The following is a 15036-nucleotide window of genomic DNA, read 5'->3' on the forward strand; positions in this document are numbered from 1 at the left end:
AATAATGTCCATGAAACCACCAGTAAGATTTCATGTCGCTACCCTAACTATCTAAGGGCCATCTAGAAGAAATATGGCTGCACATTGAAGTACATAAGTAGCACTCTTGATGCTGAAAGTACAATATGAGATGCTGCTATCTATCTTCGTACTAAGATAAAACATAGAAGCTAAAAGTTCTTCCAATTAAGAAACATGCTGTAAGCGACCAGTTTGGCTTTCAGGAAGTTAGTCTTTTGTTCCAGATAGATCAAAAGACCAAAGGAGTACGGCGGATACAAAGCAAAGAAAAAAGATTAAGCAAAATCCACAACAATTCAACACTTAACTGTACAACTGAGAATGAAAAGAGATACAGATACATCAGGGGAAAATCTTTAATTTCTATCATTGTCCTCTCAGCCTTCAATTTACAACCCTTGTACAGGATTAAATATTAAAAAGGCACCAAAGTGGTTTACTAGAAAAGGCAGCAAGAAAGACATGCACTTTCTGTTATTGCTTCCTTTCTAACTATGAAATCTCTTCCTGAAATTAAAACCAATAATCTGTTTCAGGCCAAGCATTCATATTCAGACACGAGCATCCATGTGCATCAAAAAGTACAAAGCGCACTGAGAATAAAGGTACATAAAATTTTCAATATAGCAAATTATAGAAGAAAGTATCTTATTCTGTATTTCTTAAGTTTTATTCCGATTTCATCCACTAATGAAGAAAGAGCTTAGAGAATGCGTCCCGAAACAGGCCACTCACCTTTAGGTTACCTCGTATATAACATTTGTAAACATCACATTTAATCAAATTAAAGAAAAATGAAGCATAAAGTTCAGGAAAAATGACGGACCTTCTTCTTCTTGACAGGTTTAAGAATTTTGATGATGCACTTCTCGTTGTCGGTGGTGTGAACCCCCTCAAAAACCTCGCTGTACTTGCCCCTACCCACCTTCCTCACCACCTCATAATCATCCTGCTCCCTGACGAAACCAATCAAAGCCCATGATCAAATCGAACAAGAAAACGCAAAATCTAAGAACAATCATTTAAAGGAACATCCAAATTAAGTACCCCCATTGAACAGTGAGAGACTCGTAGTCCCAGTACTCCTTAGGGCGGATGACATTAACGTCGGGGTAGACCCGCGCCTTCGACGGGGCACCGGGGCGCCGAATGGCTTTCCCGATCTTCTGGGCCATGGTTTCAGCAAAGGAGACGGCTGGGCTGACGGTGATGGAGGATAACTGCGGTGGCTTTGGCTTTTCTTTTTGTCGATAGAGGTTAACCTGTTGTTCTTGTTGCTGTTGTTGTTGCGTGAATGAAAGTGGGGGTCGGGAAGCGACGTGGCGGAGGGGAGCGGCGGCGGAGGAGAGACGGTGGTGGCGAGAGACGATGAATTGGAAAGGCCTTACCATGAAATGTTAAGGGTTGTTGCTTACTATTATTGCCTTTATTCTTCACTTCTTCTGATTGCTACATAGAATCCAAATGGAACCCCCCTTTTTCTCCCTGAAACGACGTCGTCCCTGGACTAATTTTTCCTTTTCTGGTCCTCTTCTTTTAATATTTTTAGTCTTCGGTTGTAGAAAAAATCAGGAAATATCCCGGACATGGTTTATTATGGGACTAAAAAGTAATATCTTAAAGATTTGGGGGTACATTCTCAAATTGCGAGACTTCGAGCATAATTATTTTGAAACTTTATAACTATTACTTTTTTTTTTTTTCAAGGATAATCAAAGCTATTATTTTAAATTTTTAAGGATGATAAACAAGAATGACATGAAGTAAAATTTGTAAGTATATTACTTGGACTTCTCCTAATACTAATATTAGATTATTTTATTATTATTTGAAAAGTTATAAATACGCCTTCAAAAATTATTTGTAATTAATATTAGGAATAATTATACTCTCCTTTCTTGAGATTTGGTGTAATTACACGTAGATTTCTATAGTTTAAAAAATTACATATAGCACCTCTGGATTTTACTTTCGTCTAACAAATAAGTCCCTCCGTCAGTCCAAATTCACCTAATTTACTGATAATTAACAAAAGAATTAGAAAAAAAATTATATTTACTTCCAATTCACTTATTATTTGACTTATAGTAAATCAAATAAATCTTTTTATAACCAAATAATTCTTATACATCTTTACGCATTAATACATATAAGGAGGTATATCTTCACCATTATAATGATAGTTTAGTCTGAAAAAATTGTTTGACTTGTAACAAGTTAGTTTTAAGTCAATCAAATATAAATATCAGTAAATTTAGTGAATTTTGATTAACGAATGAACTTATTTGTTAAACAAATACAAATAAGGGAGAGAAGTGTGATTATCCCTTTATATTAACACTTTCTTAAAGACAAAAAGTTTCAAATATATCTACTAAATTAAATTACATCAACACTTTCTCAAAGAGTTTACTTATAATTTTACGATATATATATAAATATATATTATAATTAAAAATATCAAGGTACGTTGATATAATTTACTAAAAAAATTTCTTCCAACCGGATGTGCAATGAATGAATTAAAAACATTAGATGAGATATAACTTTTTGTAGGAATGTTGGACTTGGACTTGTACAAAAATCCACTAGATATTATAAACTGAGTTATGATTATCCTGAAAATGAGAGTGATAGATGAGCGTGGAGTTGGACAAGAAACAATGATGCGATTCAGAATCACTGCAGCTGAGGAAAAAGGAAGAAGCCTAGAACTAGTTGTTGTTGTTAAGGTTACTATAGAATAAAACTAAACCTACATTTTCCCACCAGCACCAGAAACCAAAATTTCTGCACGAAAAATCATCTGATTTTGTGGCCTTTTGCTTTCTATCACCCTAAGCAAAATACAAGGTACAATCTTGGTTTCAAGATGAGAAATGTCTCCTACTTCCTGAAGGGGTGGACCTTGTTTCTTCTGCGGTAGATGTAGGGCTCTCCGAGGTGTCCGAGCTGCTGTTCTCCCCTCCTCTGTCTTTGCTCAACCAGAGTCGCGAGAAGATTGTTTTCACTTTGTTAGCATCGATCTTTTCTGTGGTCAATTTGGTGTCGTTGGTGCTGCCTTTGTTTGTCAGCTTCAGAGAAGCAAGCTCTCCCTTCAATGTCTTCAGTTCCTCGGATATCTGGTCACGGTCTAAGTCCTCATCTGTGTTGGTGGTTGCTGATCTGGAGCTACCATAGGATCCTCCTGGCAGCAAAGCCCTAACGGAGCCGGGTAAATCAGGGATGCTGCCACTATCCACTGTTGCGGCTGCTCTGGCTTGCTCAAAGAAGAGAACCTGCACAACAACCCGCAATGGGAGCCTCTCGTTTTGCACTGCGTGCGCACACGCTTCGCCTGATAGCTTCCTGCAATCCATTAGCCGGCAAATTCTCTTTTTCTCGCTCTTAGTCATCCCTGGGTGTATCTATAAAGAGGACAGAATGCAGTGAGTGTAAGAATATCAAATACTTCCTCTACGACATGAAAGCAGAAAGACGAGATCCCAAAAGTAAGAGAATATCAATAACGAATGGGAATCCAGATATGAACCTTGAGATACATGTCAATAGCACGGTAGAGTCCGTCATGAGTTGATCTTGGAAAGCTAGAAACCATATCCGCGAGAGCAACGAATCTGGATAAAGGTAATGAGGAATCTCGAGCAGCTTCAGCCAGATAAGCATCAACCAATCTAGCCACCTTAATTTTGGAATCTGAAGTGAACCCACTGTACATCACTTGGAACTCAGGATCGTCAGAACTGTCATTCTGAGAGCTATGTGCTTGCATCACAAACTGCTGGACCAAGTCCTGTACTATATCTATGTTATACAGAGTTGTTTCACCAGTTGGAGAACGCATCAGAAGATCAGCGATGGTTGCCTCCCCAAGTTGTTGTGCAATTTTTTGCATTAGCTCCACTCTTCCCTCCTCGCCGCATTCTAACAAGAAGGATGCCTGCAGTAATTTGAGCAAAAAACTACAAGGTACAGAATTTTTCTCTGTTGGCAGCAATGATGTGATGGTATCAACCAAGAACTGGTACTTCAGAATATCGCCTCCCTTTATAGTGCCTTTGATAAAACCTGGAATCCTTCTTAAAGCATATGCTTTTAATGAGTCTCCAATAACATCAGCAGAAATTCTTCCTTTAGCTTGTATTGTTGTGATAACCCGTTTATATAAATCAATCTGAAGTTCGCAGAGGTCTTCTACCCACCAGTCTTTCGGCACTGTTTGTTGTTTCTTCACAGCATTCCAGAGGGGATCGTGCCCATTCTCAGATGGGAGCTTCTTACGATTGTAGGTGTATGACCAGTCAACTTTTGAAGGATCAGTTGAGGCTTTAGAAGCTATTGAATCTAGGCAGCGGCTAACAACCTTCAACTCCTCTGACCAGGGAAGAAGAGCTTTTGTAGTCTGAAGCACAATTATGGAGTCCTTCCAGCTCCGGAAAATGCAGGACGTAAGAAAGACGTCAATTTTGTATATGAGATTTCCCTTATCAACAGTCTCGTACATTTCAAGATACTCTGCTGCACAACGGGCTGCTACCACATTATACGCATTGAGTGTCACCACGATGCCATAGCAGAACTTGGCACATATCTCAAATGCAGCAGGTCCACCTGGAATATCATGGATGCGAATCTCCTCGTTTTCATCACTTGCACTGGCGACAAGCTTCTGAAGGTGAGAACTCTTGGACAAAAGTGGAAACTACAAAGAGATGAACTTCTGTTAGCAGACAGAAATACACTGTCAAGAGACTGTACACAGAGTGGAATCCACAAGCACAAATGAGTGATTTTTTTTTAATTTCGGTACTACAGATTACTCATCTTACACGAAGCAAGTTGGTATCTTGAGCATACTTTTCTGTGCATCTTGTGTTTCTACTTTATTTGGGTTGATGTACAAGCAGAAATCTATGAGAGTTCAAAGCAACATGCAATCTCGATAAATTTGAGCTGACATGGACGTTGTTAAATTGCACAGTTGCCATCAACAGAATGATGCATGTGAAAGCACACCGAATTTAGATTCAATGATTTTTAGTGACAATCGGCAGCATGCAAGACCAAGCGAATATGGGTGGCTGCATGTTTTTAAGACGGCTTAACAAAATGTTGTTTTCGCCTTTTTGGTACCAGGAAGCATAATGGTGAGCATAAATAGACTATACCTTGTGCAGATAAAATTTGACATCCCCAACGCTAATGACCATGTCAGTTGCCAACTCTGCTGCTACATACCTGAAATAAAGATGATTTACCAGTCACATTTGTAGTTAACTTCATATCCACATATTTACACATTGAACTTCGATGCAGAAGAAAGTGAATGCTAGTATAAACTTGGATGAAAACATGCAAAAGAATCACCAGAAAAAGAAATTATCTCCTTATTTCTGGTAGGACCCTATTTTTTAGGAGAAAATAGAGGAAGAATTCAATTAAAATTCGTGATGGTAGGCATATCCATTATGCATGTATATGTAAATATACACGCCAGGGTTATCACCATGAAACCTTACAGGTCGCAAGCCGTAAGCACAGAGGTAAAATGATGAAAAGAGAAGATTGGCCATATGTTTTGGCTCAATGCAACTGTTAGTGAATATAGGGACAGAGACTCGGATAGCAATATATCAAAACAATAGGTTAGGACATAAGATGCTGATCATGCATTCATTGAGTAATAAACTAAAATGCAAGCAAGAGCCCATGATAAAATATTAGCTCTTTTTTTTTTGGGAAAGGAAAATATCAGCTCATTTGAGCAGAGCAACGTCACAAAATCTGCTTCATTCCGAACAGACACGAGACTAGAAGGACTTAAAAACAGTTAGCAATGACCTGATATTTTCCCCTTCAGTCTGAAACTGATCAGGCTTGGATCCAAGCTTCATAAACTTCATCTTGGCTGGAAAATGATCTTTTCACCTCCAAGATCTCAAACCTTATCACCTCTTTACGTCAATCACCGCAGTTACCAGTTCAACGATTCTCACACCAAAAAAGGAAGTTGGAAGAGCCGACGCCCGTAAGCTAAAACAGAATACCTACACGCTAACTCTCAAAGATTCAAGACGGAGGATGAAGTTGTAAGGGAAGAGACCACATGAAGAGGATAACTAGCTTGTCAGCAGAGTCCAAGAACCCGGGTCATCAAGAGTTAGCTCAGAGACACAGCCAACAAACTGTGAATCAACTAAAAGAAAAGAAAAGCTTAATACAATCTCAAGAACAGAGCCTCCCCCACTTGCACCTTACTGGCATCACCCACCCTCTAGTATTTATTTTATCTTCCAAACTAGTAGCTTTCTTCCAAACTCAGCATGATTTCTTGCGTTCTATTTCAGGAACCAAGCCCAAGAATCCACATTCCTCAACAAGATTTTCTTTCACCAATGAAAGTTGGAGAGACCTGTCAAAGCCAACATGAATCTCGGTATGAGTGGCGGAACACCACTAAAATTGCAGACAAGGAGCATCATCTCGTTTTGGAAGATACTGAAAACGCAATCCACATATATGAACAAGACGGCACTGGAACCAAAATATTTGTTCTCTGAAATGGCAGAAACTGAATTTCCCAAAACAATGCATGCACACCAATACACCACATGATATAAAGTACCAAAACCAAGAAAAACAAAAACAGCAGTAACCCGCAATAAAACTAACAACCCGTTCTGTACTCGCAAAAGATTAAGCAGAAGCCAAATGCAGACAGACAGCAAATCTTAATCAAAATACCATGAAGGTTACATGCATACTCAAACTCATAAGCATGAGTTATAATAAAGCCATGTCTCATCAGAAGAGAAAAGCAGAAGAAGTAAGAAACTCGAACCTTGGTATTCTTCACAACTCATCCAAGATTAAAGATTTGAAGACCCAACTCCCATGCAAATCACGGCAATCGAATCAGCCAAACCCCTTCTCCGTATAAAGAAAGAATCAACACTCAACAGGGAGCAAAACAGTGTAAGAACACTACCCAAATTCTATGACTTTGAAGAACAAATACAAGAGAAACCCCACCACACTAAACCAGAAAAAGATCAGCCCAACAAAAGAAAAAAATCAAACCATCAAAAAGTAAACTTGTCCCTAATCTTTGCCAGCCACCATAGCAACATTATGTTCTCGCAAAAAGCCAATCTGAGAATGTTCCCACACTCTATCCCTTGAGAATCAGCACCACCGCCCCCACCACCGCTCCCCTTTTTTCCTCTCCTACACTACTTTTTATACCAGGAATCAAAATGACAATTTTCTCACACAAATCTAAATAATATTGCTAAAAGTGATTCAAACACTATTTTAATCTTGGAAATCAGCAGCATCCCTTTTTTTTTCTTTTTCTTTTTCTTTCAGCATTTCAGCTGTAACTGTAAAGTGGGTTGGCTCCTTTTTCTCTCAAGCCCACTGCTGGACCCCTCAATCTTTTTCAATCAATAAATATAAAAAGTCTACAGTTTTAGGCACGCCAAGCTGACACTGTTGCCCCCCTTCATCATATACAATACATGCAACCCTTCATCTTTTTCTTTTTCTGCTTTGAAATTTTTAGTTTTCTCTCTCTCTTTTTATTTTTTCTTTTCTTGAGTAGAAAATGACCCATCCATCTTTTTCTCTCGTACTTCGATAATAATGGCATCCAACTCCTACCCAGACTTTTATAGTGAAGAAATATGATTGTAAAGATCACATTTTTGCTGCTGAAATTCGTCGAGTAATACAAGAATCATAGGGGGGGATCACATGGGCCACTCATGACTGCTTACTTTGGAGTTTGTACTCAAATCCTCAATCAGAATCCCACTTTTATGTGCTGGTCTTGCTTAATTGTAGTGTGCTAATGTCCATTATCATCATTGCTTGTTTAATAACCATGTTAATAATTTCAACTTTTAAGACAACACTATTCCGGTGTACAACAGTTGGACTTCCGCCGGTCATTACAAATAATTTTGATGGGATTCTTGCAATATTTATACCATGAAGGGCTTCATCTTCTTCAAACTCTTTGAGATAATACTTTTCAACAACATTATTGATTTAGTGAGTACGTAGGTAATGATTCTTGTCACTATATAATTTCACAAAACGAAATCATAATGTATTAAGTGGAATGAGATTCTAACCATCAAGAAGAAAAAGAAAAAGAAAAAGTTGAAGGACATTATTGCGACAAGTGGAAATGAATATAAGAAGTTTAATTATCTCCGACTCTGAGTATTGAAGTGGTTTCTAAGACTTTTTACAAATTTTATCGTTAATCATTTCTACTTTTACAAAAAGATCAAGTCATTCATTATTAATTTTTCTCATCCAACTATCGGAGGTTGATGATATAATTCAAACATAAATAAGGATAGTTTTGTTAAAAAAACATTTATTTGACATTCATAAATATAACATTTCATTTAATTTTTTTATTAATATCAACAATAATAATGAATTTTAACTAATGAAAGAATTTATATCACTATAAAAAAATATAATATTAATGACAAGATATCAAGTAATAATTTTAATGTTATCACAAAAAATACGTATTGATTGCCAACAATTTTGATCTTGTCACAATATAATTTTTAATAATAAGAATTGTGTATAAAGTTGTTATTATAGATAATTAGTGACACATCTACAATAACAATAATAACTTATTATCATTAGGTTGCCATATACACGTGTCAATAATTATTCATAGTCATAATTTATTGGGCATATTTTATCACTAATTCTTGCTAATTATAATTTCTACAAAATAATTATTCTACTAAATTTTAAAATTCATTACCGTGACAAATAAATTTTTATTACCAAATATATATAATTTGTGACAATAGTAAAATTGTCACTAAATAATTTTTGTTGCTAAGTTCTTATTTTTCTTGTAATTTGTGTTAGACAGAAATAATTGTTGGGGGCATTAAATATAATTTCTCAAACTATAAGTAGTTTACATATAACTACAACAAACTTCAAAGAGTCGGCATATACTAGGTCAATTTTTTTCACAAAGATATTGTGCACATACTCCATATCACAGCGTTGCATTTTTCTCTAGTTAATATTGTTCTATCGCCGTAATATCACCAATGACTAAAATGTAATTGGAAAAAATCGACAGCAATTAAATCAAAAAACACATAATTAACAATATGTATATTAATTGATAAACATAGCCAAAAAAATTAACTACAAACATAATATTTATCATTTAAAAGTAAATTTTGAAACTCCTTGGACCCCATGGTTATGGTGCCATGCTCAAATTCCACAAAAGATTTAGTTTTATATAACAATAAGGGATGATTATACTCTCCGTTTTTTAAATTTGGTATAATTATGCGTAAATTTTATGTGATTTGAAAATTTATATTTAATACCTTTGAAGTTTGCAGCAATCTAGTAAACAGATCCCTCTATTAGTTAAAATTCATAAAATTTATTAATATTAATAAAAAAAAACTAAATAAAAATTAATATTTACCTTCAATGAACTTATTATTAATTTATTAATATTCTCCTCGGCAAAATTTCACCTTTCGTTCTGTAACTATAGGTGTGTTGCACTTTTCTTCTTTTATTTTTTAAATAAATATATTTAGTCCTGTAATTTTGATATTTTTAACACATCCAGTCCTGTAACTATTGACACAATAATTTTAGTCCTATACGTATTTTATTAAAACACATTTAGTTCTGTAATTTATAAAAATTGACACTTTTAGTCCTGTTTTGCCTGCGAGTAAGATATGGCAATAGAGAAAAGACGTGTGTTTTCACGCGTTAATTACTAAACACTACCCGACCTTTTAATTTATGAGCCCTGCCTCGATTCCTCATTTCAACCCTAATTTCCCCAAACCTCCAAATGATTACACAAACACCAATACAAATTATAGAAACAAAATCATTGGTTAATCCCGTAATTTTCACATGAATGAAACCTTCTTTCTAAATTATCATTTGTCCAATATGTCCTCAATCGAACAAGTGATCCCCAGTTGCAATTAAAGAATTTTTAAATATTTTTGGTTACTTATCACTCACTAGCCTCCTTTTTTGAGTGAAAAACAACACTTTCAAGACGAATTAAGTGTGGGGTGAAAGTGAATTAGACAAATTTTGTTTCAATTCATAATGGGACGAGAATTGGTGGATTTGGGTGAAAGATTAGAGTTTCAAATGGGAAGGGAAAGCTGGAACGGTGGTTTGAAAATGTGTGGAATTCTTGTGAAAAAATACATTTTTATTCTATTTCCTACAATATTAGCATCTTTCGCGAGTCAGCACCATGCAGTTTTTTCTGACAATTATTTTTTATTCTGATAAAAACATGACTAAAAGTATCAATTTTTATAAATTACAGAACTAAATATATTTTAATAAAATACATGTAGAACTAAAATTATTGTATGTGTCAAAAGAATCAAAACTTCAAAAGATATAAGACAAAAAAATACAACACACTTATAGTTATTGGATGAAAAGTTAAATTTTGCCAACTCCTCTCCTGTCCGCACATCTCCCTAATAATGTGTGGCTGGAGTTAATTAAATATACTGCGCGAGTGTGAAAAGATTCTCAAGAATCAGTTCAATTCACCTGCTGCTAATTTTTTTCTTTTTTTCCCCAATTCCAACCATTTCTGTCTGCTTTCTATAAATTAATCTCACTTATATTTGCAATGATCTTCTGAAGATACCCTCACGAGAATTATTTGTCGATTTGTCTTTTTTTATTAATTTTAATTTTGTTAATACCTGCTAAGAGTTTGACTTAAAATATTATTTGTCTAGCTACTTACAGAATTATATAGTTTTCTGGAAAAATAAAAATAAAATAAATAACTAAATATTATATATTCAGACAGGATTCAGGAACAAGTACATATATTTTTTGGAAAGCTAGTTGTCGTTTGATTTAACTTTTAAAACTATTTTAAGACAAAAAAGAAATTAAAAATTAATATTGCATCGATACGTAAATGTAAATCAACGATCAAAGAAATAATCAAGCTCAGCGAGACAGCTACGATTCGAACCCTTCTAACACGATTGTCCTTAAAAACAGCCAATCGACCTGAGTCCAAGATTTTTTTACTGAAAATCTTAGATTTAAATCTGAGTGTGTATATTTGCGACGGGCATGTGTGTATTAAAAAAACCTTCCAACACGATTTCTTCGAATTATTTTGAATGTGGAAACAGTTGACAAATAATGGGACAAAATGTTAATTTATTCTCAAATCTGGGATTATAATGGTAAATTTTTTGTAGTAAAAATTTAAGTTTGCATGGTGAAAACGGTGTCATAATTTGGAATAAATCGTTATACAATTGACAAGAATTGGGTAGGGGTTCATGTAAGGTTCAAGACATTAATATCAAATATCTTACCGGCCGCGCGGTGCGTAGCTAATTGTCGATTTCAAGAAAATGAGTCAATTTCAAAGTCACTTGTGTTTGGTTCTCTATGTGGACTTTGACCAACCTTTCAACATCTCCCACGTGCAACTCCCTCTCATCTCATCCCTCTCTCTGCGTTAATTCTTGTTAAATTAAAAAAATATATATTTTTACGCCCACTCTGTATATTCTGAAATTCAATTATAACAGATTGTTAAAAATGAATGGTTAATAAATTATTTCAAATTTTACTAATGTGTTCTTGTTAAATTAAAAAATTATATTTATACTCATTAAGTGTATAATGAAATTCAATTATAACAACTCGTTAAAAATAAATATTTGACGGATTTGTTCAAATTCTTGGACCAAATTATATAAAAGGTTTGCTTTACCAGGTCTTGCCCGAACGACGGTGGGGCAGTAATCCAGTAATTCTTTTTTTAACTGTAGGATCTAAAATAAGTAAATCAGGCTGTTTACAAAAAATAGCAGGATAATACTTTAAAATGCAGTAAAACACGACAATTGCAAGCGTGCGTGTTTGGGTTCCGCATCTACTAATATCATTATTATAAAAGGAAACAAAAATCAAAAGGACAGACAAAGAATTCATTTCTGAAATGGACAAAATCTCCAAATAATAAATTTGATGATCAGAAAATGTCGTTTGACATTGTCTGAAGGAATATACCAAGATATGCTGAATCCTTTTGTTGTTCAACTGATGGATCACTCTCACAACCATTGTTAACACCACGTGCAATGCAATGCAAGAGATTCGCAAAATCTTATTTAAATCAGATTCGATAAAATTAAATTAATTATAGAGTAAGTGTAGTATATTTGTTATGTGATTGAACAATTTTTTTTTTAATTGTATAATAATCATATACAAGTCTATTGCACTTGATACATAATTGGTTAGAGTATTAAATATTCAGATGACAGAGCGTATAATCACAAGACAAATGTTTATGCATAATTCAAACGACAAAATATAATTTATCATCAATAATATTGTATTTATGACATAATTAATTGTTCTCTTTGTATTACACATTACTTGTGTAATTTATAGGTGGCAAAGCCGAGTTCGAACTAGATTTGTCCAATTATTACATAAAATAGCAAACAAAAAACATATTTGATAATCTACGTCGTTAATTATAAAATTTATTTTTGGGTAAATTACAACAATCTCCCCTGATATTTGGCATAATTACAAATACCTCCCAATTGTTTGAAAAATTATTAATATCCCCTGGATTAGGGGATCAGCCGAGCGATTGCCTTCGCGGATCCAAACGCGCTCACAAGGCGCACAATAAGAATGAGACCAATAGAGACTTCATAAGGGACCATTTGAGTTGCAGATCGTAATGCTCCTAGAGAGGCATATTTCGAATATAGAGGAGTCAAGGTTCCCAACATGCATTTTTTATGGTGAACTGACCAAATGCCCTTGTGGATTAAAAATAATAATTTTATTTTTTTTATGGACTAAGTGGATAATTTTCTTATAATTTTAAATTTTTTTCATCTATCCTATTTGATTTTTTTATAAATTTTTAATTAAATAAACATAAAAAAATACCGTAAGGGCAAAATTGATAATTTCATACATCCATCCAAAGACTACATAATTTCATCAAACATTAGGAAAGTATTTGTAATTTTTTAAATAATAAAAGAATATTTATAATTATGTCAAATCTCGGGGGAGATGATTGTAGTTTAGCCTTTATTTTTATATGAATATGATGTGATTCATATTATTTATATTCTAAAAAACAAAAATAGAGAGAAGAGAAAAGAAAAGGAAAAAGGAATATTGTTGTCCAAGTGGAGAAGAAGAGACTTTAAGACAAAGGGAAGAGGAGAGATGTTAGATTCTTTTAGAAAGTGAAACAAGTATTGGTGGGGATGCATCTTTTTTGTTTTCATTTTTCAAGACCAAAATATCTACAACTTATTTAGGAATTCCTTCACTGCATCTTCTTATTTATTATCATAATAAAACAAAAAATTAAAAGCTGAGATATTCTCCTATTCTCCTATCAACAACTCAAAATCTAGAAATAATCTTTTCCAGATCTATGGTCATGATTTACCCCACATCACACTCATTTCAGCCCCACCATTCCATGTTATCTCATCTTTTTAGATTCATACAATTCTATCCTTTCTTCTTCTTTTTTTCTTTTAACATGTATTTGGATTTCATAAAACAATCTCAACTAAGATTGAAGGATTTAAAATTATTTAATCTAAGAATTATTCAAACAAATTCATATAGTTTGTTTTAAAAATTTGAAATGCACAATTCAAATTTATAAATCCAAATGCAATATTAACGGGGAAAATTAAAAAAAATAAAAATAAAAACAGGAGTTGAGGTGTGTGAATTGGGCTAAATATCCCAATATAATGGGCCCAATTACACGTTTTGTGCAATTAAACTAGCCCAAACTTAACCTATGTAGCCCATGATAATATGGAATAAGAGCTTGAGAATAATTCCGAGTTGGCCCAGTGGGATATACAATCCCATCAGGCCCAGATGTGTGGGAAGTAAACAGAATACTTTCTAGCAACAAAAACGGCGAAGCCTAAAATGCAGCAGCAGTTTCCAGTAGTCGGCAGCCTTTGCCGTCGCGACACCACCACCTTTACCGCCAAACTCACGCATAGACACAAACACGAAGAAATTGGGCCAAGAAGCAGAGCCACAGCGAAGCTATCTCTCACTCAGTGTCTGCGGGTCTCGGATGTGGAATTGAGCTGAAATTGCTCAAGTATGTATGTTGTTGTGGACGCGTCCTCAAAGTTGAAACCGGTGAATCGTGATTAGATCTTTCAATTTCTAACAACTTAATAATATTTTGGGTTTATTGATCACACACACATACACATGCGTACCATTTACTTAGATACGTTTAGTATCTATACTACTCTTTGAATTCATTTTATACGCGTAGGCCATTTTATTCTAGTTATTTATAGAAAATAATTGTTAGTATCTTGTTTTATCAATATAAGTAAAAAGTAAGATTATTTTATGCATTTTTTATTATTTTATCCTATCCCTCTAAGTAAATAGTAATGATAAAAGGAGAGAAAAGAATGATTGGGTAGAAGTTTTAACGAGTTCTAATTTAATTCATTTCTTTATAAAATGATACTTGATGATTATAAGGTCATCGATTCAAATTTCATTTATATATGAAGATTTATTTTGATTTTAATTGTTTGTGTAATGTATAATAGTTATTGATTGATTATAAATAATTGAATGATAATAATTGATATGTTAATTAGTTTGGTGTTAGTATTGATATTTTATATTGGAGGTATGATTTATTTGAAAGAAAGGTAGAGTAGAAGAGAAAAATAAAGCAAAAGGATTCAAAATGCCCATTATCACCAAAACTTGATATGTGGAAAATACTCAAAAATAGGAAAAATAAATTCAGAATGGGCCGTACCCGTACCCATTTGAATGCATGGATCTGGGCTGTCTTTGGGCTTCCACCTTCTTTTGAGGCAAAGGTACGATAGGTCAATATCCAGTATACACTTTTTCGATCCCCAGCCC

At 34.1% G+C, this 15036-nt stretch overlaps 3 protein-coding genes across 3 annotated transcripts in view; 1 reads left to right on the forward strand and 2 right to left on the reverse strand.

The window, feature by feature from the left end:
• LOC105177806 (casein kinase II subunit alpha-2-like) overlaps positions 1-1473 on the reverse strand; it is a gene marked incomplete in the record, with an annotated part of 5532 nt that extends 4059 nt beyond the window's left edge. Inside the window, 2 exon segments of the mRNA XM_011101059.2 lie at positions 848-977; positions 1069-1473. Coding sequence (XP_011099361.1) covers positions 848-977; positions 1069-1412 — 474 coding nt within the window.
• On the reverse strand, positions 2615-7452 carry LOC105177807 (BTB/POZ domain-containing protein NPY5). The gene is made up of 5 exons (XM_011101060.2): positions 6863-7452; positions 5863-6433; positions 5190-5259; positions 3554-4723; positions 2615-3428 (listed from the first exon to the last, which is right to left on the reverse strand). Exons 2-5 carry the CDS (start codon positions 5922-5924, stop codon positions 2889-2891), a joined length of 1842 nt encoding a protein of 613 aa, XP_011099362.1. The 5' UTR covers positions 5925-6433; positions 6863-7452; the 3' UTR covers positions 2615-2888.
• Positions 14078-15036, forward strand: part of LOC105177808 — a 3104-nt gene continuing 2145 nt past the window's right edge. Inside the window, exon 1 of the mRNA XM_020699189.1 lies at positions 14078-14236. The gene's annotated coding sequence lies outside the window, so the exon portion shown is untranslated. The remainder of the gene's footprint in view (positions 14237-15036) is intronic.

Source organism: Sesamum indicum, linkage group LG15, assembly GCF_000512975.1.
Source record: "Sesamum indicum cultivar Zhongzhi No. 13 linkage group LG15, S_indicum_v1.0, whole genome shotgun sequence".
Taxonomy (NCBI): Eukaryota; Viridiplantae; Streptophyta; class Magnoliopsida; order Lamiales; family Pedaliaceae; genus Sesamum; species Sesamum indicum.

Bases quoted from the DNA above. Each gene is read 5' to 3' on its own strand.
- LOC105177807 (XM_011101060.2), bottom strand. From the start codon at position 5,924: ATGAAGTTTATGAAGCTTGGATCCAAGCCTGATCAGTTTCAGACTGAA. The intron at 4,724-5,189 runs GTATAGTCTATT...ATCTCTTTGTAG, and splicing joins TCAAATTTTATCTGCACAAG to TTTCCACTTTTGTCCAAGAG. The intron at 3,429-3,553 runs GTTCATATCTGG...TCCTCTTTATAG, and splicing joins CTATTGACATGTATCTCAAG to ATACACCCAGGGATGACTAA.